The following is a 27,486-nucleotide window of genomic DNA, read 5'->3' as shown; positions in this document are numbered from 1 at the left end:
ACTACTGTGCACTGACATCCCCCGACATTGTGTTTGCAGATGGGACTTATTTAAAAATTAAAGGTAGGATTTTGATTTAAATTGATTAAGCTGCAGGTTTAATGTAGTGATATTTTTCCTTATAACCATTAGCATGATAAATGTTTATAGGTGATCATGTTACCATTGTATCAGAAACATCTTTACCAGCTCTGTGTGATAATTCAGTGGTGTGTGAACCAACACTGCATGGAAACAACACTAACATGAACACACACGAGAAAACAGGTGATATGTTGTATAATTTAGTATTAATTAATTATACTTAATTCATAAAGCATAATTTACCCAGAAAATAATGTGTACTAATGTAAATATAACATGGTGAAATATCAGAACCAGAAATGATCAGATCTCTACATTCAACAGTGCTCGGTTTGGGAACGGCGTTGAGTTTGTGCGCACTTCTGATTTTCTGTCTCACTTATTTCATACTGAGGAGAAGAAAATATGATAAAGGTAAGTGCTTTTGTCATCAGATAATAATTATTTCAGTTCGATTATGTCAAAATGACTAATCATTTATTTGTTCCATGTTAATAGTGAATGCTTCAATAGAAGATTCTTCAGGAACGATGGAGGTACGTCTGCAGATAAGTTAACTTTTTGTATTATAGATTATAGGTTGTACAGTATGTATACACTCTTTGACTATAATGGTTTGATGTGGATATGTCCTTTTTTTATGGGGAAATCTCATTACTGATCACATTTCCCTAATTATTATTCGTACACTTTACAATATATGCTGCTACATTCATGTACTGCTATTTATAATGGTGTATATTAAAGATTAACTCACATTATACAAACCACTTACAGACTGAATAGCATCTGTTGCTCTGTACAATTTTACACTTATTCCATGATTGAATCTTGAATCTATTTATTTTATTTTATTTTATTTTTTTTCAGAAATCTCATGTTGACTCTTTGACTTATGCTGCCTTGAGATTTTCCAAGAAGGGAAGTGAAGTTTGCTTATCAGAGAAGTTGGTGTACACTGAAGTGATGTATGAAAAACTGTAATATATTATGCAACTGGTTCTTCCTCTTCTTCCTCTTCTTCCTCTTCTTCTTCTTCTTCTTCTTCTTCTTCTTCTTCTTCTTCTCCTTCTTCGGATTATTATTATTATTATTATTATTATTATTATTATTATTATTATTATTATTATTATACCTTCAAAATTATTACTTTCAATCAAATAAAAAAAAAAAAACACAAATCTATGTATGATTTCAACCACTTTGCAAATTAAATAAAAGTGATAGACCCTCGCTGTGTTTAGTACAGATTTTCTGTGGCCCTATTTTAAGTCTGTATTTTGCAGACGGTACAATAAATGTGAAAAATAAAATAAAATAAAATGTCAAACTCACATTGAAATGATGTCTAAATATTGTAGATAGATAGATAGATAGATAGATAGATAGATAGATAGATAGATAGATAGATAGAACTATATTTCTTGATATGAGTTCATATTTTACAATAAATGTGCTCAGTTTTTGTTATTATTGTTGTTTGGTTGTTTGTTTCTTTCCATTCTTGTGTCTAGTGTCAGTGACATTATCACAGTACTTAAAGTCCCCATGAAATCAAAATGAAAGTTTTGTGGCTTTTAGTGTGAATATTTTAACTTTTAGGTTATCTGTAAGTTAGTGTGTTCCAAAATAATAAATTTAGAAGATATATACATTCAACATTTACAATCTCTCTCTCCACCAATATGGATCAACAATTTTGATGACATCATTCTGCAATTAAGATTCTCATCAGATTTTCTGTCCAATCAAATGCTCTCTAGAAATCTGAAGTGTCCCGCCACTAACAGATGTAAGTTTCCTCGCTGTGAAGTAAGCTAACCACTATTGTCTATTTAAAAAGTGGGAGGAGTTACTTGATAGTTACTCGTGCTGCCTTGACTTCCTGTTTCAGTGTAAATTACATCAACACATCGAATAATGCTACGCGTTTCAAGGACGCTCACGGGGACTTTAAGACACCTTTCATAGTGAATTGAGAATTGTATTAATTTATACATTGATTGTTGATCCATGTGTTTACCTCAGAAGTTAATAAAATTATATTAAAAATTATATTATATAGCTCTTCAGAAAAAAATTAGTCACCAAGACTGTTGCGATACCTTGTTGGAGGCAAGCATGGAAGAACAGTACAAGAGTGTGGGGATCAGGCAGAAGATGAAATATGGAAGACTCCATGAACCTGGAGAAGAACATGGACCAGAGGACCTGGCGGAGCATGAGACATTTGGCCGTCCTCAGGTTCTCCAGGTTTTTATGGTCTGTATAGATAATGAACGGGTGGGTGGCACCCTCCAACCAGTGCCTACACTCCTTAAGGGCCAGTTTAACTGGCAGGAGTTCTCGGTTCCCCATGTCATAATTGCACTCCGCTGGTGACAACTTGCGAGAGAAGAACGCTATGGGGTGCAGCTTGGGTTTATCTCCGAACATCTGAGAGAGAATGGCCCCTACCCCTGCCTCAGAGGCATCAACCTCCACAACGAAAGGTCTGGAGAGATCCGGGTGTCTAAGGATGGGGCCCATGGTGAAGGCCCACTTGAGCTTGTCCAGAACCTCCTAGGCGGTTGGGGTCCAAAGGAGCCGCCTGGTCTTGCCACGCAGGAGGGATGTCGCAGGTTGTGCTATCTTACTGAAGTCTCGAATGAACCATCGGTAAAAGTTTGTGAAGCCAAGGAACTGTTGCAACTCCCTGACGGTTCGGGGCGTGGGCCAATGATGTATCGTAGGAAGGAGATCATGTGTTGGTGGAACTCACACTTCTCAGTCTTTACATAAAGTTGATGTTGTAGCAGGCAGTGCAACCCCTGCTGGACATGGTTGATATGCTCTTCCACGGATGCCAAATACACCAGGATGTCGTCAATGTATGCAGTTACGCTCCTCCCCAGCATGTCCGTCAGGAGGTCATTGATTAGACTCTGGAACACCGAGGGGGCGTTAGCGAGCCCATACGGAATGACCGAGTATTCGTAGTGCCTGGAGGTGGTGCTAAAAGCCGTCTTCCACTCACCCCCCTCCTGGATGCGGACCAGGTTGTACGCGCTATGCAGGTCCAGCTTCATGAAAATGGTCACGGATCTTAATTGTTCCAGGGCTGCCGGAACTAGTGGCAGGGGATACCGGTACTTGACTGTCACTTGGTTTAGGCCAAGTGACAGTCAATACACGGTCGTTTCTTTTACACAAAGAGGAACCCAGCGGATGCGAGGGACATGGAGGGTCGAATGGACACTTGTTGGAGGGCCTCCTGAATGCATTCCTCCATGGCTCGGCATTCAGCTTGGGAGAGAGGGTACACACGACCCCGAGGTGGACTGGCTCCGGGAAGGAGGTCTATGGCACAGTCGTAGGGTCAGTGTGGTAGTAAACCGCTTGCTTTCTCCTTATTGAACACCTCGCTGAGGTCACGATATTCGGGAGGGACCATGACTAGAGCACGAGACATGGGGCTCTCCACTGTCGTGGCTGCCAAAGGGACCGTGGGGCCCTTTAGGCAGTTGCTCAGGCAGTACGGGGACCATTGGGTAACCTGCTTGTCCATCAAAGAGACCTGGGGGTTGTGAAGCTCCAGCCAAGGTAGGCCAAGAATGTCGGGGTGCCGGACAGAGACCGTGATGTACAGGACGATGGTTTCGTGGTGGAGGGCACTAACTTGCAGTCTTAGTGGCAGTGTGCAGTGGGATATGACTCCCCCCCATGGGAAACCCGTCTATGGACTGGATTTGATGTGGCTGGAGCAGGGGATGTACGGGGAGGCCGAGGTTCTGCACCATCTTCTGATCTGTGAAAGAACAAAAGACTGGCCTGAATGCTCTATTTTAACGGGTAACACAAATATATGTGGAGTGTGTATGCGGATTGAACTCACCATTTGGCGACGAGGTTGACGGTCCGTGCTCCCCTCGGCTGGTCGTGGCGACTTGTGGGAGCACTGATGGATGAGGTGGGTGCCCTTGCCGCAATAGAAACATCGAGACTCACGACGTCACCTCTCCCTCTCCTCCTCGCAGATCCAGGTCTGGACAAGCTGCATGGGCTTGGCTGGGGATGCTCGCTCTGGTGGCAGGGGACCCCACAGCGTGGGGCAGTTGGTTCGCGGCAGACGGTCCAGCTGTATTGCAAGGTCTATGAGAGCGTCGAGGGTGAGCTGTTCGCCCTGACATGCTACCCTGACGAAACATGGTCTTGAGAGCCGGCTCATTCCACCCGCTCCGTGCAGCGATGGTGCGGAACTCCAAAGCATACTCCACCGAGAGCCTGGCCGGTCTCCCAGCCGTCAGGGGAATGAACAAAAGCACGTTGGAAGCGGGAGAGGAAGTCCGCTGGCGAGGGTCTGTTACTGCCCCCCGTTCCCAGTCATAGACCATGCCAGGGCACGTCCAGTGAGGAGCTCCATGAAGTAGGTGACTTTACGGACTTCCGGCATGTCAGGGTAGCTCTCAAAAAACAACGAGCACTGTAGCAGGAAACCCTTACATCGTTCCAGCTCTCCAGCATATCTCTCCGGTGTAGGTAGAGGCGGATAGTGCACAGGCGGCGCAGTGGGAATGTGCGCAGCCGAAACTGGTTGAGCATACGCTGGTGCTAGAGGCGGAATGTACATGGTGGAGCAAGCAGGGTCACGCTCGGAAACGTGGAAGAGCACGGGCATGATACTTGCTCGGTTAAAAGTGATATCTGGTCCCACTGTACAGCTATCACTCGATTCTGCTCCAGGATGTGGCATTTCTACTCTGGGACGTCCGCTGCCTCCATAGTAGGCGAAGTAATCTGTTATGATACCTTGTTGGAGGCAAGCACGGATGAACAGGACTAGAGTGCGGGGATCAGGCAGAAGACGAAACACGGAAGACAGCAGTAGGTCAGGCGATCGGGCAAACAATCCAGACTGGGCTAGGCAGGGAAACGTAACCCAAGAACAAGCAAAAACTCCAAAAACCATGGAAATCCGAAACACAGACAAAGGCTTGGTGAACATCAGATGAAAGGCTGCTGAGCGTTTGCTTCATGAGGCATTGAAGTTAACGAGGCCGTTTATAACATATGATGCAGCACAGGTGTTAGCACTCAGTACTCCGGTGAGCGTGAGCGCATGCATGGTCAGGAAGTGTAGTTCTCGTCGGCCATGTTTGTAGTTGGCACTGCGTTCTGGGAACTGTAGTTGCGAATTTGCCACAACGTGACAAAGACTAGTGCCTATTTGTACAATATACAGTACAATGCAACACAGCACAATACAATACAAACTCAGTAGTTTGTGCACATGAACAGATTTAATTTAGCAATAAAAATGCACATGGTCAATTTTGTTCAGACTTAGACAGGTAATATTTGGCTTCATGTTCAAGCAGAACACAACACTGACACTCGCATGTTCCAGGATGGTGACGATAGTGTGTATAGGGCCAAGGACATGTGTAACTGTTTATTCACATTTACATTATTTACAGATATTTACTTGGAATTTTGTACATATTATTTAGCTTGTGAGCAATTAAAATAAACAACAATGAGATGTTAGTGTAAGCACACGTGAGAGTACAATTAAACCACATTTTCCATTCTGTCATCTTTGTTTTGTGCAAAACTAAACCACAAATATGGAAAATAATATGTGGTGTAGATGTAGGCAGATCAGAATACCATGTGCTTGCTTATCATGACTTTTTTTTTTTATTACAACCAACCATGTCATATTCTGGGGCGTGGTCAGTACAGACCGCCTATAGTATAAATATAAATTCAAACCATGCTTCAAGTGCATTCATATTCTGCTGATAAATGAGATACAAACACTGTAGAATTTCTAGAAAATGAAAAATTACTGGTTTTGGATTTTAATTTTGATCTTCAGCACCATGTGTAAGTAATATGAGCAAATTATTCCCATCTAGTTTGATGAATTTTGAAAAACACCTATGGAAACTATTACTCTAAACCACTTTGTGTAAGCTGCATGTAGACAGAACTCCAATATTATTCCATTAATGTGATGTTTAATAACTCTTTGCATATATTGATTTTTGAAATACATTCTTTACCTAATTAATGCATTTAATTTTCTAGATACAGTCCAACCTGGTAGACGCTGGGTTACTGCACAATCCCTCACAGAGTCACCAGTTTATCAGCCTGATAAAGAGCTCAGTGTGGATGTCGGAGACCCGGCTACTCTGCAGTGTTGTATTTCTGAAAACATAGTTGGGATGGTTGCCTGGTTTAAGCAACCAAACAGAAAACAGCCTCAGATTATAGTCAAACTCTTTAAAAATGTTGGAGGAACATTTTCCATTGAATTCCAAAATCCTGGTTTCCAGACAGAAAAACATTTAAACTGTTTCAACATGACCATTTTAAACACCACTCAGTCTGATGAAGCCATGTACTACTGTGCACTGACATCCCCCGACATCGTGTTTGCAGATGGGACTTATTTAAAAATTAAAGGTAGGATTTTGATTTAAATTGATTAAGCTGCAGATTTAATGTAGTGATATTTTTCCTTATAACCATTAGCATGATAAATGTTTATAGGTGATCATGTTACCATTGTATCAGAAACATCTAAACCAGCTCTGTGTGATAATTCAGTGGTGTGTGATCCAACACTGCATGGAAACAACACTAACATGAACACATACGAGAAAACAGGTGATATGTTGTATAATTTAGTATTAATTAATTATACTTAATTCATAAAGCATAATTTACCCAGAAAATAATGTGTACTAATGTAAATATAACATGGTGAAATATCAGAACCAGAAATGATCAGATCTCTACATTCGACAGTGCTCGGTTTGGGAACGGCTTTGGGTTTGTGTGCATTTCTGATATTCTGTCTCACTTATTTCATACTGAGGAGAAGAAAATGTGATAAAAGTAAGTGCTTTTGTCCTCTGATAATAATTCCAGTTACTTTAATTTCCATCAAAATCATTAATAGGTGTGTTTCTGTATTAATAGTAAATGCTTCTGTAGAACATTCTCCAGGAAGAAATCAGGTACGTGTGCAATCATTAAAAAAAAAAAAAAAAAAACCTTCAGATTCTTCTACTATTATATATTCTACAGATAATTCTGTTTTTTTTTCTGTCGATACCGCTATATCTCATTTATTTACGCATGAGTCTCTCTACAAACGTTCCTACTTGTGAAATGCTACATTCAGATACTTTTCCTTATAATGTTCTAGGTATCATGTATACAGTCAATTCAATCCAGTCAAGATTTGCACAACAATCCCAAGCTTTTATGTTGATGCACACTAACTGTGTAGTTATTGTATATAATACTGTTACCTATATTGTATGGTTATTACGCTGAGCTGGACTTATTATGTATTGGCATTTCTTTGTTCAGGAATCTGAAGCTGAAACACTGAATTACGCAGCTGTGCAATTCTCCAAGAGGAAAGCCGAAGCTGCAAAAAGAAAAACTGGCTCATCAGATGAGTGTGTGTACTCTGATGTGAATAAAACTGTAAGATGTAACATAAATGATTTATAATACACAGTGAAACACTTGAAAATGTTTTAGCATGTTAAATATATCGACTATGCAAATTTATTACATATTTTTCATTACAGGCTTATAATCATTAAAAGATTATTAAACCAACAGTTTTGTTAATTTCAAGCTTGCGAGATCATTTATCTGCTTACAGATGAGTGTATTTCTACAAACAAAATTACTTCATATGCCAGCATTATTTATTTATTTATTTATTTATTTATTTTTAAAAGCCTAATCTCATTATAATACATAATAAGTAAATTTGCCCGTATTCATGATATTTTTAAAGCGCTGTAGCTAAACATCCATGCTACAGGTTTTTATCTATTTTCTTTCTACTGTCCTATTATTAACATTAAATACCTTTTAAAGGTTAGCTAACTTTATATGACTACAATGTTGCCCTTTGTGGAGATTGTGTGGTATCATCTGTATGACTCTGATTTTTACACAATAAATGTACAACAAATTTAATTAAAGAAATAAAAAAAGACCCTTAAAGATTATCCTAAAATTTCTGAGTTTAAACAGCAGTTACATTCTATTACTGGTGCATTTTCAGAAAGGAGGTATGTTGGCCTTAAATATAAGTCAAGGATTGTGATCGCTTTATTAACTGGGGGCGGGGCTTATTTTATTCCTGCACGCCTGTGCTTGTGTTTTCGGTACTAGTGAAAGACAGAGAAAATCATGTCTTGTGGATGTGGTGCCCAGAAATAGCAAAGTAATACTGTTTACCACTGAGTATTGAGCAACATTCTTCAAACATATTTTACTTTAACAAACTGAAGCATCAAACAAGAAAGTATATAATAAGCCATAATTATTTATTGTGCAGTCTAGGATTTTTTTTTTGTTCTTGTTGTTGTTGTCGTTGTTGTTGTTGTTTTATCACAAAATGTTTAAAGGTATAAAACGAGCATTTTTAAATAGTGCTGGTTATACAGTACATAATGTAAATGAGCCAAGTGGTATATCTGCTTTTGAGTCCTGACGGCCTAACATTTACAAGTCTGCTGGTTCTGGCCCAAATGCTGCAGTACCTCTTACCAGATGCTAGTAGGCAGAAAAGACTGTGCTTCGGATGGATAAAAATTTTGTTTATTATACTGTACATGCTCTTGTTTTCCAATACTGGAGGTAGATTCCTGATAAGGGGTGAAAGCTGATGACAGCTTTGACTTCTTCAGCTTTCTGAGACAGTATAGGTGTAGCTGGGCTCTCTTGACAAGGAGGGTTGTGTTGGTGGTTTGTTTAAGGCAGTGTGCATCTCCAGGAGGTTGTATTTGGGATGCTTTCAGCAGAAGATCTGCAAATGGTTTGTTGAGTGTTTTCTGGTTCCTGTCACCTGAATTCAACAATACTTTCCTTGGTGTTGATAACACTTACAGATTTCTTATCAGCACCAAGATGCGAGAGGGAACACCTCTTCTTTCTAAGCTGTTTCATCACAACTTGATATAAGATCTATAACTATAATGGTGACTGTAGTAAATGGGCAGTGGTGGCTTGGTGGTTAGGGCTTTGGGTTACTGATTGGAAGGTTGGGGGTTGAAGCGCCAGCACTGCCCAGCTGATACTGTTGGGCCCTTGCACAAAGTGCTTAATCAATTCTGCTCCAGGGGTGCAGTATAATGGCTGACACCAGCTTACTGACATTCTGTGGTATGTGGAGAAAAGAATTTCTGTATGTATATGTGATCAATAAAGAGTCATCATCATTAAAGGTTTAAATTTATAAAGGTATATGTGATCAATAAAGACTCATTATCATTAAGGTCATTATCAAACTTTAGAATAGTTTTGGTGCTGTATTTGACAGTACAGTCAGGGATGTACTATGAGTACAAGAGAGGATAAATTCCTGCAGGGTTGTGATGCTGGTGTTCCTGGTTGGACAGAACACATGCTGGTGAAATTAGGTAGCACACATTTCAGATTGACATGAGCCAAAAGTGTTGTGTGACAAAGATGAACATGACCAAGATTTGGGGTGAAAATGCAACCATCCTAGAGTCCATGGAACTGGACCAAACCTGTCTGCCCTCAGAAGACATGCCAGAAGAATATGGAAAAGTCTTTAATACGGTTAGTCTAGATATATGCTAGCATGCTATCTGTCTGAAGAGGCCTGGTCCTCAGAGTCAATTGGGGAGAAACATTCCACATGATTAATCTAACTCATTTAACATTTAAAATGTGATTCAGTTGGGATGATGTTACTATACATGTTGCTTACATGACCAACTCTAGGACTACAGGTAACTTTATAGCAGGATATCTGTGTGAGTCTGCAAAATCCATGTGAGTCCCTGTTCCCCTCCTTTCCAAGTCCAGGATGTGGACGGTAGATATCTGGGCTCACAATGAGTTCAATTTTAAACCCAGCCACTGACAGTCCAGATTCACCCTATCAATTCACAGACTATTAGCAGTTTTCTTGTTGACTCACATGGACATACTGTCATCCCAAGAATAATTAAGAGGATTGAGATAGCTGTTCACTTATCTGGTCATACATATTGTCTTCAAGCAAAGGAAATTAAGACTGAGCCTAGAGAGCACCATCATCTGGCTATACAGACCCAGGGATTGTGCTCTCAACCTGCTACAAGGGGCCAGTTCTCCTAGTTACCATATCTAACATTGTCCATCAAAGAGGCTGCTGCTATGGAGGACTACATCCAGGAAAGCCTTAGACTGGGGTTCATTTGATGTTCTATTTCACCTGCATCTGATGACTGTGTTCATGGATTGATTACCATGGAAATATCCAGGTCACACAGAAAAACCCCAGCACATCCTTCATTTGGTGCCATCCACACTGTTTTGAGTTGTAGAATAAGTACAACCTCATACACATTTGGAAGCGGGATGAATGAAAGGCTGTCTTCTCTACAGCAACTAAACACCATGAATAATTGATGATGCTGTATGGTTTGACAAATCCCCAACTGGATTCCAGATATTTGTTAACCAGGTGCTCTATGACATGCTCCACCAGTGGTTTACACTACTGATATCAAGATTTATTATTCAAGATTCAAGAGTTTCTTTTTCACACAGCTGAGGAGATGTGGAACTTCCTCAGCTGACAGAGATGACATCTTGGTGTATCTTAGGGGAGATGGGGGTGGGGGGCTCCCAGGATGTGCCATGATTTGGCCTGTTACATGATTAAAATGTTGTTGTTGCGTTTTAGTATAAAGTCCGGAAAGCTCATTCAGCATTTCCAATGATGACCTGCATGGGCCACTACAGATGTCTTATTTAGTTCACTGCAGTCACTGAAACAGTTATATAATTACTCCATAATAATAAACCATGCAAACCCTCTGTATCCGACAGATTAACCACAGATTATGTAGTTTATGCACTTGCTGTAGCCAGATAATGAGTTCACCAAAGCAGCCAAACTGATTAAACACAGTAGTCAGGCCTACAGATACCGTCTGATATCAAACAAACAAACAATACTCTAAAAACAGATCAAATCAATGACGTCACATGCATTGATGTACAGTACGATTCTTGTACACTTGAATGCTAAAATTAAAGCTTCAGCAGAGTCGGCAGTTTGGACTTTTTATACAACAGAACTGTAAGAACAATAAATATCTAATTATTATACAAAACTCTGCATAAAATACAGAAATGAATGAGCAACTTTCTGTCTAGAACAGTGACCCCTGTGCTCTTGTAGATAAGCTATAACTACAAAGAAAAATGGGGTAGAGATGGGGTCTTGATTTTATTAATAGCTTGTATATAAGCCACTGCAAAAGAATAATCGTTTTGAATTATAAATCATCAGTAACCTCATACCTGTCCTCCAAATGTCGGATTGTAAAGGATCTCATGTCTAATTGAGGGAGCAACTTAGGCTCCCCTTTAACTTGAACACTGCTATAAGGCCTTCAGTTATACATTCCCCTGTCAAATGCCAAAATTCAAATGCATTACTTGAGCTCAGATGACCAGAAATATATAGGCATGAAATGTTATTGTAGGTACACGTGAGTGTATAATTAAACATAATTTTTCCACTCTGTCATTTCACGTTTGTCATGATACAGTATCACTGTGCAACACTGAAACATCAATATGGAAAAAAAATGTGGTCTGATGTAGGTCAGAATGCAATATGCTTGCATATCACGTCATATTCTGGGGCGTGCTCAGTACAGACCACCTAAAGTATAAGTGTAAATTTAAACCATGCTTCAAGTTCTGCTCTGTTGATAAGTGAGATATAAGCACTGTGGAATTTCTGAAAAATGAAAAATGACTGGTTTCGGGATTTTAGTTTTGTACTTCAGCACCATGTGTAAGTAATATGAGCAAATTATTCCCATCTAGTTTGATGTATTTAAAATATATATATATCTATAAATAAATTATACACATTTTTTTATCATTGCACTTAGAAGGACATACCAATATTATTCCTTTTACACCATTAATACTTAATTGCATCTTTAATAGCTCTTCATATATAATAATACCTGAATTACATTTGATACTTAATTGATACGTTTGTTTTTTCTAGATACAGTCCAACCTGGTAGACGCTGGGTTACTGCACAATCCCCCACAGAGTCCCCAGTTTATCAGCCTGATAAAGAGCTCAGTGTGGATATCGGAGACTCGGCTACTCTACGGTGTTGTGTTTCTATAAATATAGTCGGGATAATTGTCTGGTTTAAGCAACCAAACAGAAAAAAACCTCAGACTATAGTCACGGTATATAAAAGTGGTATAGAAACGTTTTATACGGAATCCGCAAACTCTCGTTTCCAAATAGAAACACATGGAAACTGTTTCAATACGACGATTTTAAAAACCATTCAGTCAGATGAAGCCATGTACTACTGTGCACGCAGATCTCCAAACACTGTGTTTGGAGATGGAACTTATTTGAAAATTAAAGGTAGGATTTCCACTAAAATTGATAATGCAACTGGTGTAATGTAGTGATTTTGTGTTATTCATCACAAAGGTTAAACCTTTTTTTTTTGTTAAGTGAATTGTTCTGGGAGAAAGTTTTCACTGATATTTTTTTTTAGATATTTAGTCAGTGAATCATAAAAAAATTCACAGCTGGGCATGATGTTATTTCATCAGAAACATCTAAACCAGCTCTGTGTGATAATTCAGTGGTGTGTGAACCAACGCTGCATGGAAACAACACTAACATGAACACACACGAGAAAACAGGTAAGATGTCTCATTATTCAACATTAATTACTTATCCTTAATTCACTATGAAAATCATTTGTACTAATGTAAATACAATGTACTGAAATAACATTCTCAGAAATGATCAGATTTCTACATTTGACAGTGCTCGGTTTGGGAACGGCTTTGGTCTTGTGCACACTTCTGATTTTCTGTCTCATTTATTTCATACTGTGGAGAAGAAAACGTGATAAAAGTAAGTGTTTTGTGATTAGATAATTACTTCAAAGTACTTCACTACAGTTCTTTTAAAATGACTAAATAAGTGCATTTCTATGTTAATAGTGAACACTTCTATAGAAGGTTCTCCAGGAATGATGCAGGTATGTGTGCAAGAAAACAGTATATCTATTTAATACTGATAATACTGTTATATACTATCTGAGTAACTCTATTTTCTGTAGATACTAACTTAGTCACGCATCTTCCTTCTGATCAATGTTCACTTCTGACCGTTTAACCCTTCTGTTATGTTATGGGCCAATTTGACTCATTTCCACATCTGAAATCCTGTTTAATCTCTCTTATACTCTTCATTTATTTGCATATGAACTTATATGCAAACATTTCTTCGTATGGCTTGTCCCGGACGAGCTATAATAAAGGTTTACTGTTTGAAGCTGTTCTTTGCTGTTTTTTGTATGTATTTGAACCGTGGGAGTCATTTTAACCCATAACATAATGGATGTAACTTTTTTCCAACATAATCAGAGGGTTAAATGTCATTACAGTCATATACTGCTACGTATAATGATTTTATACAGTCAATATGCTCAGCTTCATACAAAGCGTGTTTTTATTTTTATTTTAATTTCCAGCAATCTGATGCTGAAACACTGAATTATGCAGGCTTGCAGTTCACCAAGAGGAAAGCCGAAGCTGAAAAAAGAAAAACTGGCTCATCGGAGGATTGTGTGTACGCTCATGTGAAATAAAACTCTGTGTTCTCTGCAATACAATCAATAATTACAGGTTTTTAATTCTGTACACATGGTTAAAGAATTTTTATTCATTTATTTGTTTATTTGTGCAAATGTTATCCTCTATTAACAATTAACACGCGTGGTAAAACGGAATAAAATTACTTTAGTATTGCACCTACTGTATGTTGACTTTAATAAAAATAAACAAGTGTTAAAAAAAAAGATGTAAATGAGCTCAAATAGAAAAATGAATAGATAAATCAAATAAATGCAGAATATAAGATATAATTTGCTCGTTTTTATAACTAGAGTGGTGTGAAGAAGCACAGCGTAGATTAACTATGTTGTTCAGGATATTATGGATATAAAACAAACATGCAAGTGTTTTATGTCAGTGCTGGATTTGGCTGTGAACTCCAGTTCCTAGAAACATGGCCACCACGGACTACAATTCCCATTGCTCCCCTTTGCTCATTAGATTTCTAATTATGCACACCTGTTCCCAATCACACCTACGCCTACAGTATCTCACAAAAAGTGAGTACACCCCTCAAATTTTTGGAAATATTTGATTATATCTTTTAATGTGACGACACTGAAGAAATGACACTTTGCTACAATGTAAAGTAGTGAGTGTACAGCTTGTGTAACAGTGTAAATTTGCTGTCCCTTCAAAATAACTCAACACACAGCCATTAATGTCTAAACCGCTGGCAACAAAAGTGAGTACACCCCTAAGTGAAAATGTCCAAATTGGGCCCAAAGTGTCAATATTTTGTGTGGCCACCATTATTTTCCAACACTGCCTTAACCCTCTTGGGCATGGAGTTCACCAGAGCTTCACAGGTTCCACTGGAGTCCTCTTCCACTCCTCCATGATGACATCACAGAGCTGGTGGATGTTAGAGACCTTGTGCTCCTCCACCTTCCGTTTGAGGATGCCCCACAGATGCTCAATAGGGTTTAGGTCTGGAGACATGCTTGGCCAGTCCATCACCTTCACCCTCAGCTTCTTTAGCAAGGCAGTGGTCATTTGGAGGTGTGTTTGGGGTCGTCATCATGCTGGAATACTGCCCTGCGGCCCAGTCTCCAAAGGGAGGGGATCATGCTCTGCTTCAGTATGTCACAGTACATGTTGGCATTCATGGTTCCCTCAATGAACTGTAGCTCCCCAGTGCTGGCAGCACTCATGCAACCCCAGACCATGACACTCCCACCACCATGCTTGACTGTAGGCAAGACACACTTGTCTTTGTACTCCTCACCTGGTTGCTGCCACACACGCTTGACACCATCTGAACCAAATAAGTTTATCTTGGTCTCATCAGACCACAGGACATGGTTCCAGTAATCCATGTCCTTAGTCTGCTTGTCTTCAGCAAACTGTTTGCGGGCTTTCTTGTGCATCATCTTTAGAAGAGTCTTCCTCCTGGGATGACAGCCATGCAGCCCAATTTGATGCAGTGTGCGACGTATGGTCTGCGCACTGACAGGCTGACCCCCCCACCCCTTCAACCTCTGCAGCAATGCTGGCAGCACTCATATGTCTATTTCCCAAAGACAACCTCTGGATATGACGCTGAGCACGTGCACTCAACTTCTTTGGTCGACCATGGTGAGGCCTGTTCTGAGTGGAACCTGTCCTGTTAAACAACTGTATGGTCTTGGACAACGTGCTGCAGCTCAGTGTCAGGGTCTTGGCAATCTTCTTATAGCCTAGGCCATCTTTATGTAGAGCAACATTTTTTTTTTCAGATCCTCAGAGAATTCTTTGCCATGAGGTGCCATGTTGAACTTCCAGTGACCAGTATGAGAGGGTGTGAGAGAGATGACACCAAATTTAACACACCTGCTCCCCATTCACACCTGAGACCTTGTAATGCTAACAAGTCACATGACACCGGGGAGGGAAAATGGCTAATTGGGCCCAATTTGGACATTTTCACTTAGGGGTGTACTCACTTTTGTTCCAGTGGTTTAGACATTAATGGCTGTGTGTTGAGTTATTTTGAGGGGACAGCAAATTTACACTGTTACACAAGCTGTACACTCACTACTTTACATTGTGGCAAAGTGTCATTTCTTCAGTGTTGTCACATGAAAAGATATAATCAAATATTTACAAAAATGTCAGGGGTGTACTCACTTTTTGTGAGATACTGTATATATAAAGAGACCACGGCCATTCAGCCAGTTGCAAAGTAACATTCAGTGTCTCGTTGCCTGACCCCCCCCCCCCCCCCCCCCCCCCTATTAAAATTAAATTCAGATTTTTGCCTGAATTTAATAAGCCTCACCTTCAACTGCAACCGTCTTTCCTGACCCTTAAAAAGTGTTTTTTTTTTTAAACTAAGTGCACTTGTCTGGTGACGCATTTACTGTGAGACTGTAAGTTACCTTAAAATTTATTCACAACAGTTCCCTTAGACCTTAGACTTTCTAATTCGAGAAATTTATTTCTTGATGTTTAACCCAAACATGTTAATACACTTTGCTCAAAAACCTTGGACTTTCAGACTGACAAAATATATGTGCACAAAGATAGTGTTGATTTGTTTCATACGTCGTTAGAGCAGTTAGCCACAAGGGCAGGAAACGCAGTTGTAGCTGTGTGGATAATTTTGGTGTTAAAGCTTCAGGACATGCCCTTAGAAAATGTTCCAAGGTACATATAAAATATCTTTTGAGTACAAATATCTCTAAACTTCGTCATAAACAAAGTTTAACCACATGAAAATAATGTTTGTTGGTTGTACAGAACTTTGCACTGAAAGAATCACACATCTGCATTTACATTTGATAAAAATTCGATTTTAACCTCAGCTCTATGGTCAACCATCACTCCACATGAGAAAACTGACCAAAGAAGTGTAATAAACTTTACTTCTAAAAAGTAAACATTAAAAGAAGAACTAATTAATAAATTAAACTAATTAAATTAGAAGTATTATCTAGGTAGCAGATGAGACTTCAGAATAAACACAGTCTTCAGGTTTTTCTCTCTTTCTTATCACTCTTTTGGTGTTCTTCTTATTGAAATGTAAAGCAGCGTAATTCAGGTCCTCTGCATCACGGCCCTGTGAGAATGATCACACAAATATTAATTTTAGATCACAGCTATCTGAACCATGAGCGTGAAATCTAGTAGCTTGTTAGCAAGAGCATGTAGGTAGAATTTAAGATTATTTACCTGATTGGATGCTACCATGGAAACTCCTGGGAATTTCACTGTGGAGGGAAAAAAATATATGAGCACATACTTTTTTGTGTGTTCAGTCACAGTGTTAGTCAGTATTTTATTATCTCTATTGTAGTAAGATCCTCACGTCATACTGTTGTTCTATTATTTCATATGGTACACTACATTATATTATAATTCCCTTATGTCATACCTTATGTAGGGAGCATACAGTACAGTATATAGTGAAAGACAAATATATAGTATATACTGTAAGACGCATACATTCAAAATAATTAAATTAAATGCTTCTACATTTTTTAAAAAAAATACAGTTTTTAATGAGCATTAAACAGTAGCAAATGAAACAAAGTCAATATTTGGTGTGACAAAAAAATTAAAATAATAATAGTAGTCTCTGGTACAAAAAGTGGTCTCTTACGTAATATGCTGCTTTCTTTAATGACATACAAACATTTTTCTGTAATATTTAATTTTGTGCTAGACAACTAATGTTGAGAAGTCTAGCATGTTTTTGTACTGATTCCATAATGTAGAAGTCATCAAATAATCTAAAAATCTATAACAGAGTTTGTACTAAACAAAATAGGGTGCCTAAAACTTTTGCACAGAACTGTATATATACTGTATGTACTGTATATATTGTACTGTGCAAAAGTCTTAGCTACCGTATTTTTTTTTATTTTTTTTTTTTATTTTATGACGTCTACATTATTGAGTCAGTACAAAAACATTTCTGATTTCTTTTTATTGGTTTTCCATCACAAAATTAAAAGATATTTCTGCAAAAATAAGAAGCGAGTGAGACAGTCAAAGTCTCTAGAAGAACCGTGTCTGGTTCTGCAACACGCTCAATAACACTTACAGCTCATTTCCTTATAAACCTGCACTAATTCTACCTGAGACTAGTTTTTTTTTTGTTTTGTTTTTTTATAAAGCAAAGGGTTGTCACACCAAATATTAACTCTGTTCTATTTATTTCTCTTTATTTCTTTTTATAGTATTATATATATATATATATATATATATATATATATATATATATATATATATATATATATATATATATATATATATATATATATATATATATATTAGCAAAGCAAAATGTTGCAGACTCACCTCTGGTTTGTTCACAGTTCTTCATTTTGCAGATTATAAATGCTTCAACGAAGATCACAAACACACACACTGTCACCACTACTGCGAGGTAGATCACTTCAGGACCTAAAGACCCACTGAACATGTTAACATTTTGTTGACATTTTTTTTTTAAAAATCCAAATAATATTCACACTTTTTTTTACCATATTTTGGAAACTTCTCGAACTGTACTCGTGTCCCGTTCCCAAAAATGATCTTCCCACACACGGCCACAGCGCAGTAGTAAGTTCCAGTATCATTGAGGCTGAGGATGTTCATGGAGAAGTTGTACACACAGGTGTGTGTAGAAGAGCCGCTCTCACACTGATGGCTGCTGTTGTGATGAGTGTACATGATTTGAGGATGGGATTGTGGTGGAGCAGCTCTGAACCAGAGCACTTGGAGTTCTGCTGATCTGCTCTCAGAGAGAACCGAGCACTGCAGAGTCACTGACGCTCCTGCAGGAACCGAGTCCGACACGCCGCTCTGGAACACTGACACTTTTACATCTCCATCACCTGTTCAGTGTAATATGCAGAGTGGAAGATCTTGGCTGTTTTCATGTAATTTACCAGTTAACAGTTTTATTGTCTGTGATCAATTTGAGAAAATGATAAATAAGTATCATGTTCTCAAACCGAAAATACAAAAATACAATAATAATCATGGCTATATGATTACTTTTACGCTTAAAAAAAAAAAAAAAAGTCTTGATGTGGTATCAGCCCTCTGTTCCACTGTCTATCCAAACAACATTTTAAAACCTCCATAATGCTGATGCATCTAATATTAATCGTTTTGGGATTTATTAAATCAAGACAGTAAAATTCTGCAAAAAGAATTTATTTATTATACTCTATTGCGCACATACAGTATCTGTGGTGGCCTACGAAACCCTTCACATGGTGGCACATGAACTGAATTAGAGTTCTTTTCTTATTGTCCTTTGTTAGTCTTTAGTCTTTTTTTTTTGTAAATGAAACATAGGTAGAATTCACAAAAGGTTTTAGACCAAAGACTAAAAAAAAACTACTAGTTCTCACACAGTGTGATCAACTGTAGTTACTGTATGTGTTTATTGTTGTACATGTTGGACCTCTTAGAACATCTTCAGTGATTGGCATGATTTTATTTTCAATATGACCACAAATTGGTTCAGTTTACACTGCCAAGATTTTATTTATTTATTTTTGTGTGTGTGTGTGTGTGTGTGTGTGTGTGTGTGTGTGTGTGTGTGTGTGTGTGTGTGTGTGTGTGTGTGTGTGTGTGTTTTATTACAAATTAATCACCATTATTACCAAAGAATGAAACAAAATGTTACAGAATAAAAATCAAATAAAAATCCCTAAACCCTTCTGGAATTTATTGTCTTATTATTTAAAACATCAATTAAATATAGCATTTTCAAAAAGTTTTGACTGGCAGGGTTTTAATTAAGTTAATTACCTGTTACAACCAAGAAAGTTCCACTGGATAATGTAACATCGTCCATGTAACATTTTTCACAGTAGTAAAGTCCTCCATGTTCTTTTTTTATATGTGGAATTGTCAGAGAAATGCTGTTATCATTCACCTCCATTATAAATCCTGATGTGTTGAACATGGGGGACATTTTGACATCGTTAAATGCTACTCTGTCTCCCACTTTTTGAGGCATTTCTCCAAATATTTGTTTGTACCAAAACACACTTTCAGATATTCGGATATTTCCAAAGGGGCATTTAAGAGTAATACGTTCTCCAGACTTCACTGAGAGAAATGATGGTCTGGAAAAATCCACAGATTGTGATGGAGCTAGAAAATAAATATAATTTGAGCATTGAAATAATAATAATAATAATAATAATAATAATAATAATAATAATAATATGAATTGCATTAACTATATATAATCTAATAATCTGTTTTATTAAAAACCCTTTTAAACTTACTTATTATGTTCAGCGATAAGACAAGTATCCATAGTGGTGTCATCTTCAGAGATGAAATAACACTCAGGTCGAGCTGCTGAAAGGTGGGCAGATGCCAATGCATCAAGTGTTTTGTTCTTGAGACTCTCATCTTATTGGCTGCTTAAGTCATGAGTTAAATTTCCGTTTCTATTTTTGTACCACAGTTTAGTTCACCAGAAGTCTGAGGTCAAACAGAACAACATAAAACTATGAAAATTGTTAAGTATTTGTTTGATGTTTTTTTTTTAAATGTAAACTTACCTATGTGTGTCCAATGAGGTGTAATTAAATTAACAAAAAAATTAGAAACATTTTAAGTTTGAAGGTCAGAGATTAACGTTTATGTTTACAGAACCACACAGAGCACTCGAGTAATTGAGATTTCAGATGTAGCATGTGTCTATTTTTTTAGACTTAGACAAAAATTGTAAAATTTTAGAATTATTCCTCATCTTGTTCACTGGCTCTTTTTACGTGTGTATACGAAAAACGTATATATATATTTTTAAATGCCTCTAGCATTGATTGGTTTATTGGTTTATCTTCGTGCTGGGGTGCCAGAATATAATATGTACTGTACAGCTCCTGAATCCAACTTTCAAACCGTACAAACCTCCCTGCAAACAGAGAGTTCAGATAAGTGTAACTTTATACAGTAGTTGTATTTGGTTGCCATGCTCATGTCTCATGTGAGAGGTTTCAAGTCGTTTCAAATTTATTCAAAACTGCTATTCTTGGGAATTTAAAAAAAAAAAAAATTTAAACTGAGGAATAAAACCTACATTTTCAAACATTTCTGTATACAGACAGGGCCTTAGCAAGGTTTTAGACATCTTTAAGTAAACCGACTGTTTTTACCGCTGCTTTTTTTAAACTGGCTCCTTACCACCATGATCTCTGACCTTCAAGGCAAGGTTACAAAGTAAATAAAATCATTTACACATCATTTTGGCAGCATATCTTTATAGTAGTATAAAGTTGAAATTGGTGGTAAAACCTTTATTTTTTGTCTTTTTCAGAAACAACCACATATGATGAGTTTTCCCAGACTGACACTCAATTACACAGTGCCCTCCAGTAATATTGGCACCCTTGTTAAATATGAGTAAGGAAGGCAGTGAAAAATTGTATATTGTTTAACCTTTTGATCTTTTATTTTTTTAAAAAAATGCTCTGCTCTTATGGATATCAAACAATTGCAAACACAACACAGGTTTATCAAAAAATTATTTTGTTAAATATATGTGTGCAACAATTATTGGCACCCTTTTAGTTAGTACTTTGTGCTACCTTCCTTTGCCAAGATAACAGCTCTGAGTCTTCTCCTGTAATGCCTGATGAGGTTGGAGAATACATGGTGAGGGATCTGAGACCGTTCCTCTATACAGAACCTCTCCAGATCCTTCTCATTTCAAGGTCCACGCTGGTGGACTCTCCTCTTCAGTTCACCCCACAGGTTTTCTATGGGGTTCAGGTCAGGGGACTGGGAGGGTCATGGCAGGACCTTGATTTTGTGTTCAGTAAACCATGTTCGTGTTGAATTTGATGTATGTTTTAGATCATTGTCCTGCTGGAAGATCCAGCCATGGCCCATTTGAAGCTTTCTGGCAGAGGCAGTCAGGATTTCATTTAATATCTGTTGATATTTGATAGTCCATGATGCCATGTATCCTAACAAAATGTCCAGGTCCTCTGGCAGAAAGACAGTCCCAAAACATTAAAGATCCACCTCCATATTTAACCCTGGTCATGAGGTACTTTTCCATATGGCTACCTCTCTGTGTGCGCCAAGACCACCTCTGGTGTTTATTACCAAAAAGCTCTATTCTGGTTTCATCTGACCATAGAACCCGATCCCGTTTGAAGTTCCAGTAGTGTCTGGCAAACTAAAGACACTCAAGTTTGTTTTTCTATGAGAGTAGAGGCTTTTTTCTTGAAACCCTTCCAAACAACTTGTGCTGATGTCGGTGACTTCAGATTGTAGTTTTGGAGACTTTCTGACCCCAAGACACAACTAACTTCTGCAGTTCTCCAGCTGTGATCCTTGGAGATGTTTTATCCACTCGAACCGTCCTCTTCACAGTGCGTTGAGACGATATAGACACACGTCCAATTCCAGATCGATTCATAACATTTCCAGTTGACTGGAATTTCTTAATTATTGCCCTGATGGTGGAAATGGGCATTTTCAATGCTTGTGCTAGTTTCTTATAGACACTTCCCATTGTGTGAAGCTCAACAACCTTTTACTGCACATCACAGCTATTTCTCGCTCTTACCCATTGTTATGAATGATTAAGGGAATTTGGCCTATGTGTTACCTCATATTTATACCCCTGTGAAACAGGAAGTCATGGTTGAACAATTTCCTGTTCCTAGTCACCCAGGTGTACTAAAAAAAATAAAAATCAATTGGAATATACTTCAAATATATTTTTCTCATATGCATTCATAAAGATGCAAATAATTGATGCACACCTATATTTAACAAAGCTATATTTTTTTTGGATAAACTTGTGTTGTGTTTGCAATCTATGAGATTTGAGTTTGGCATCTATTAGAGCAGAGTATTTTTGTGAATTCTGAAACAAAATATCAAAACGTAAAACAATGAAGACAATTTTTCACAGCCTTCTTTGCTCATATTTACCAAAGGTGCCAACATTAATGGAGGCTAAGTCACAATCTGTACAGTACATATAACATACTTCTATGTTTCCTCTATCTTTACCTTTTTTTCAAAAGTTTATGCTTGTATACTGTATACTCCACTAGTGTGAATATAGCTTAATATTTATCCTAGCATGTACTATAATGTACAGTATAGTGTAGAGCAGCTGAGTGATTACACGACTGATGTTCCAAATGATTAACATTTCATCCAGAACATAAGTGCATGTTTTGGAAGTTGCATCATCCAAATAATGCAGATGATGTGAAGAAGGAAAGTCTTTCTTTTTTTCTTTTTTTTTTCAATGATATTGATTTACCAGGTAACTTTGGAAATACAACTCTTTTACATTAAAGTATAGCTTGCAATTAAATTATGAATCAAATCATTAGAAAATCATTAGAGAGGCTTAACATTATCATGCCATTATCATGAAGCTACATAGTTGTCGTGGAAATACCGTAGAAGGACTGAGACTACAATTCCCATCAGCCATTGCACCATGTCACATGCCCAAGCTCACTTGAGTCACGTTTTTGGTTAATGGGCACCACTATATACGTCACGTTTGTCTTGCGTTTGTCTAATGTTGTCTCATTCCTTTCTTTCTGGTTTTCTCTGCCTGGTTTTCATAATTCGAGTTTTATGTGTTTAATCCTTTATGTTGACACCAGTTAATCACTTTTCTGTACTTTTAGTGTTACTCTGTTAAGGGTGAAATTGTCTGCAATATTTTCTGCAAGGAAACGTGTTTATATATATATATATATATATATATATACACATTAGACGTTTCCCTAACAATTACCACATATTACTTAATTTCCATCAGTCTGACCACAGTCTTGTCTTTTGATACTTAAAGTCGATGCAAGGACACAAAAAAAGTTGTAATTATTTACAAATCGCTGTAGTATATAATATATAAAACATTTCAGGATGTGCCGTTACAGAAAAATAATAAATTTCAGTAGAAACAGCACACCCGAGTTGTTTTATTCCTTATTCACTAGCGCTTTTCATGATTAAAATCTAAGTTACAGAAAGACCTCGTACATCAGAATATATAACATCTTGAGGTTGTGGTTTCTTCACTCTTCCTCGTTTGGCTCTCCTCCCATTGAAATGTAAGGCAGCGTAATTCAGCTCCGCATTGTCACAGTCCTGTAGGAATGGATTGAACATTTGAAATGATAGATAGTTAAATTAGTATACTTTTAGCAGAAAAACTAAGTGTTTATCCGTTTATAAAGTAATGTGCTCACAAATGCTGAATATTTACCTGATTGAGGGTCTTGTCTGTCACGGAAGCTTGTTTGAGTCTCACTGTAGAGAACAATATATAGTTTTATGAATAGAACAGAGGACATCTCTATAGTGAGACAAACTTTTTATCTATAGTCAGACTTATGTGTGTGTAGCATTTTGTTGAACAAATGATGTGTGAGGAGTCGTTTATATCACATTTTTGGAAGGAGTCTCCAGTGTTAGGAGTCCCCAGGTAAAGATGTAAGTTTAAGTTTTCTGAAATGTGAAAGTCTTGTTGTTGTGGTATAAGAGGAATAAAACACGTCAGGACATGATGAGTTGGTAACTCCACAGTAACTCCACTATATACCTGATCAGTATATCTAATAAACTGGAACTTGGTGCATATATTTCCAGTTTGTTGGTAGCAGTGATCTGATAGATAATAAACAAGACATTTATTGTATATAAAAGAAATATAGTCAAAAGTATGTGAACACCTAACCATCACACCCATATGTGATTATTCCCCAAAAAGTTTGAAGCACTCAATTATATAGAATGTCTTTGCATGTTGTAGCATTATAATTTCCCTTTACTGGAACTGAGGGGTTCAAATCTGTTTCATAATCACAATCAAACTGTACATAAAGCCGGCACAATGAAGACATGGTTTGTCGAGGTTGGAGTGGAAGAACTTGAATGTTCTGAACTCAACCCCACTGAACACCACAACGGATGGACTGGAATCTTCTTGCTTGACATCAGTGCCTGACCTCACTAATGTTCTTGTACCTGAATGAGCACAATCCCCAACAGCCAAGCTCCAAAATCTTGTGGAAAACCTTCCAAGAACTTATTATAACAGCAAAAGGAGGACCAACTCAGTGTTAATGCCCATGGCTTTAAAATGGGCACATATGGGTGTAATTATCAGCTGTCTACATAATTTCAGCCCTAGTTAGTGTAATATTAAAGTAATTACAGTATATTTATATTTATAATATCATGACTTTAATAATATCCATAATTCAGACTTACCCCTGCGTTGTTCACAGTGTCTCCTTCCACAGGTTATGACAAAGATCAAAGCAAAGATCACGATCACACACAGTCCCAACGCTACAGCGAGGTAGATCTCTACAGGATCCACAGATCTCTCTGTAAATACACAGTAAATATCACAATATCAATACTGCTACAACATGCAAACTTAAAAGAAGCTGTGACAATCTTAGCAATTATGTAAGCAGATATATATATATATATATATATATATATATATATATATATATATATATATATATATATATATATATATATATATAAATGTTTAAAAAAACAGAAAATAATTGAAAATAAGAGATCTGATATGTGTATGTTGGAAAAATAAATAAATAAATAAATAAATAAATAAATAAATAATCTTTGTAATTAGACACCATTGTGCCAGAATTTATTGGACATAATAGACATAAATTACTTAAAATAACTACTATATCCTCTGGTTTATGGATAAAACCACTTACCCAACTGTACTCGTGTCCCGTTCCCAAAAATGATCTTCCCACACACGACCACAGCGCAGTAGTAAGTTCCAGTATCACTGAGGCTGAGGATGTTCTTGGAGAAGTTGTACACACAGGTGTGTGTAGAAGAGCCGCTCTCACACTGATGGCTGCTGTTGTGATGAGTGTAAATGATTTGAGGATGGGATTGTGATGGAGCAGCTCTGAACCAGAGCACTTGGAGTTCTGCTGATCTGCTCTCAGAGAGGACCAAGCACTGCAGAGTCACTGACGCTCCTGCAGGAACCGAGTCCGACACGCCGCTCTGGAACACTGACACTTTTACATCTCCATCACCTGTTCAGTGGAATATACACAGTGTGAATTTGTTTCTTTTTATACTTAGAATTTTATACTACATATAGAATATGTAGTCTAGAAAGTACACGCTGTCAAATATAGCATTTTATAGCACATTTGAATTTTAAATGTTAATTGCTCAGAATGTGTTGATTCATTTTCTATAACAGCAGATCTGACAGTAGTTCTAGCTTTAGTGAAAATTACATATACAGTATATTATATTAATGTGCAACATAAAAATTCTCACCTAGCGCAAAACAAAATTCTTACCTTTCACTGATAAAAATGTTCCATTTCCAAACCTTGTTAAAAATTGTCTATACGCGCAGTAATACACAGCTTCATCTGATGGTTCCACGTTAGCAATCACCAAATGGCAGCTTGTTTTTTCTTTCTCGATGCTGAATCTTGGTGACTTGAACTCATCCTCATAATGAATTTCACGTTGAACTGTGACCATTACACAAGGCTCGTGTCCGACTTTTTGTTTGTACCAAATGATGGCTCCAGACTTATCCTCTCCCAGTCTAAAGCAGTGCAGAGTCACTTTCTCACCAACACCAGCAGTGATCATTGGGTTCGGCTGACTGACATCGTTTGTCTGTGCAGAATCTAATATCAAGAGTTAAAGACAAAATGTACCACAACATTATTGTTCCAGTAATTTATATTAGACTGGAATAATATTGTGACTAATGTGAGATAATATTAGCATTAAATCTTACTGACATTAGCATGCTAAATGTAATTTTTAGTGTATCCAGGGGCTAAAGGTCACACAGGAGATGTGTAAAATGTGTTTAGTGCAAATATATTTGATATCATTTTAGATCTTAGAGAAAACATTCAGAAAAATAAAGCTATTTTAACTATTTTGTGTGTTTCACCAGTGTTAAAAAATACTTACTAATAATCTCAGAATTTAGATTCTGTCAATTTGATCGTTACATTAACTTTTGCAGTGTAGGTCTTTTTCATCTATAAATCTAGATTTTACAGTAGTACTTTAGAGTTTTGCTAGCTAGATTCCCAAAATTTCTGATAAAATGGCTGTTCAAACCAGATACAACCTTATAATATTAAGGTCTAAAAATGTGTCTGTGTGAGTAATCCGTATTACAGCAAAATCCTTATGATTCGAAACATAATGAATCATCCACACTTACCGATTTTATTCAAAAGCATCACTGTAATCCACATCGGCATCATCATCACCAGTCTGAGTTCTGTGTATAACATGTCTCCTCTTGCCACTAACTCCTCTTGGCCAAACTGAGAACATCGCACCTTGTGCTAAAGATTTATGACATGAAACACTGACATCACAGACATCCAGTGTTTTTTTTTTTTCTTACATAGAGTCTAGACTAGAAAACTAACAGTAGGAAACAGACCGTGGCCCCTCCTCACATGTTTGAACATTTTCCTTCAAATAGGAACTTGAACTTCTTCAGAAATGACATAAAAAAGGGCCTATGAAATGAGATGTAAAACCACCTTTCTAGACCTTTGTTTTCACATCAGGTTATTGAGCAACCCAATGCTCATCCATTTTATTTATTTTTTAACTCCTTTGACCAATATTCAAGCAAATCTGTTGTTGTTGTTGTTGTTGTTGTTGTTGTTGTTGTTGTTG

General features: G+C 37.4%; 2 protein-coding genes and 2 long non-coding RNA genes across 5 annotated transcripts; 2 read left to right on the top strand and 2 right to left on the bottom strand.

Annotated features, from left to right (window-relative positions):
* The first annotated feature begins 6,054 nt into the window (after window positions 1-6,054).
* LOC108268755 (uncharacterized) lies at window positions 6,055-8,109 on the top strand. 2 transcript variants are annotated; one of them, XR_008396888.1, is made up of 4 exons: window positions 6,055-6,741; window positions 6,883-6,972; window positions 7,057-7,094; window positions 7,453-8,109. It is a non-coding gene; the product is annotated as an uncharacterized LOC108268755 (long non-coding RNA). The 2 variants fall into 2 exon arrangements; XR_008396887.1 differs by having other exon boundaries at window positions 6,063-6,972.
* Window positions 8,110-12,951: 4,842 nt separating this feature from the next.
* LOC128633480 (uncharacterized) lies at window positions 12,952-14,030 on the top strand. The gene is made up of 3 exons (XR_008396889.1): window positions 12,952-13,039; window positions 13,129-13,166; window positions 13,662-14,030. It is a non-coding gene; the product is annotated as an uncharacterized LOC128633480 (long non-coding RNA).
* A 2,687-nt stretch (window positions 14,031-16,717) lies between these two features.
* Window positions 16,718-20,082, bottom strand: LOC128633453 (uncharacterized). The gene is made up of 5 exons (XM_053682073.1): window positions 20,040-20,082; window positions 19,555-19,902; window positions 18,273-18,626; window positions 16,957-16,994; window positions 16,718-16,843 (listed from the first exon to the last, which is right to left on the bottom strand). Exons 1-5 carry the CDS (start codon window positions 20,080-20,082, stop codon window positions 16,718-16,720), a joined length of 909 nt encoding a protein of 302 aa, XP_053538048.1.
* A 3,435-nt stretch (window positions 20,083-23,517) lies between these two features.
* On the bottom strand, window positions 23,518-27,163 carry LOC108268728 (uncharacterized). Its single transcript, XM_017473857.3, has 6 exons — window positions 27,017-27,163; window positions 26,121-26,462; window positions 25,509-25,844; window positions 25,021-25,140; window positions 24,014-24,057; window positions 23,518-23,895 (listed from the first exon to the last, which is right to left on the bottom strand). The coding sequence occupies exons 1-6, from the start codon at window positions 27,087-27,089 to the stop codon at window positions 23,764-23,766; spliced, it is 1,047 nt and encodes a 348-aa protein (XP_017329346.1). The 5' UTR covers window positions 27,090-27,163; the 3' UTR covers window positions 23,518-23,763.
* Between the last annotated feature and the right edge of the window lie 323 nt (window positions 27,164-27,486).

The sequence above is a fragment of the Ictalurus punctatus genome, chromosome 8 (assembly GCF_001660625.3).
Source record: "Ictalurus punctatus breed USDA103 chromosome 8, Coco_2.0, whole genome shotgun sequence".
NCBI lineage: Eukaryota > Metazoa > Chordata > Actinopteri > Siluriformes > Ictaluridae > Ictalurus > Ictalurus punctatus.
The sequence above is the reverse complement of the archived record's forward strand: the minus strand, read 5'-3'. Positions and strand labels throughout refer to the sequence as shown.

Bases quoted from the DNA above. Each gene is read 5' to 3' on its own strand.
- LOC128633453 (XM_053682073.1), bottom strand. From the start codon at position 20,082: ATGACACCACTATGGATACTTGTCTTATCGCTGAACATAATAA. The intron at 19,903-20,039 runs GTAAGTTTAAAA...TTTATTTTCTAG, and splicing joins CTTATCGCTGAACATAATAA to CTCCATCACAATCTGTGGAT. The intron at 16,995-18,272 runs GTAAAAAAAAGT...TTCCCTCCACAG, and splicing joins CGAGAAGTTTCCAAAATATG to TGAAATTCCCAGGAGTTTCC.
- LOC108268728 (XM_017473857.3), bottom strand. From the start codon at position 27,089: ATGTTATACACAGAACTCAGACTGGTGATGATGATGCCGATGTGGATT. The intron at 26,463-27,016 runs GTAAGTGTGGAT...TCTTGATATTAG, and splicing joins GATGCTTTTGAATAAAATCG to ATTCTGCACAGACAAACGAT. The intron at 23,896-24,013 runs GTAAATATTCAG...CCATTCCTACAG, and splicing joins CAGACAAGACCCTCAATCAG to GACTGTGACAATGCGGAGCT.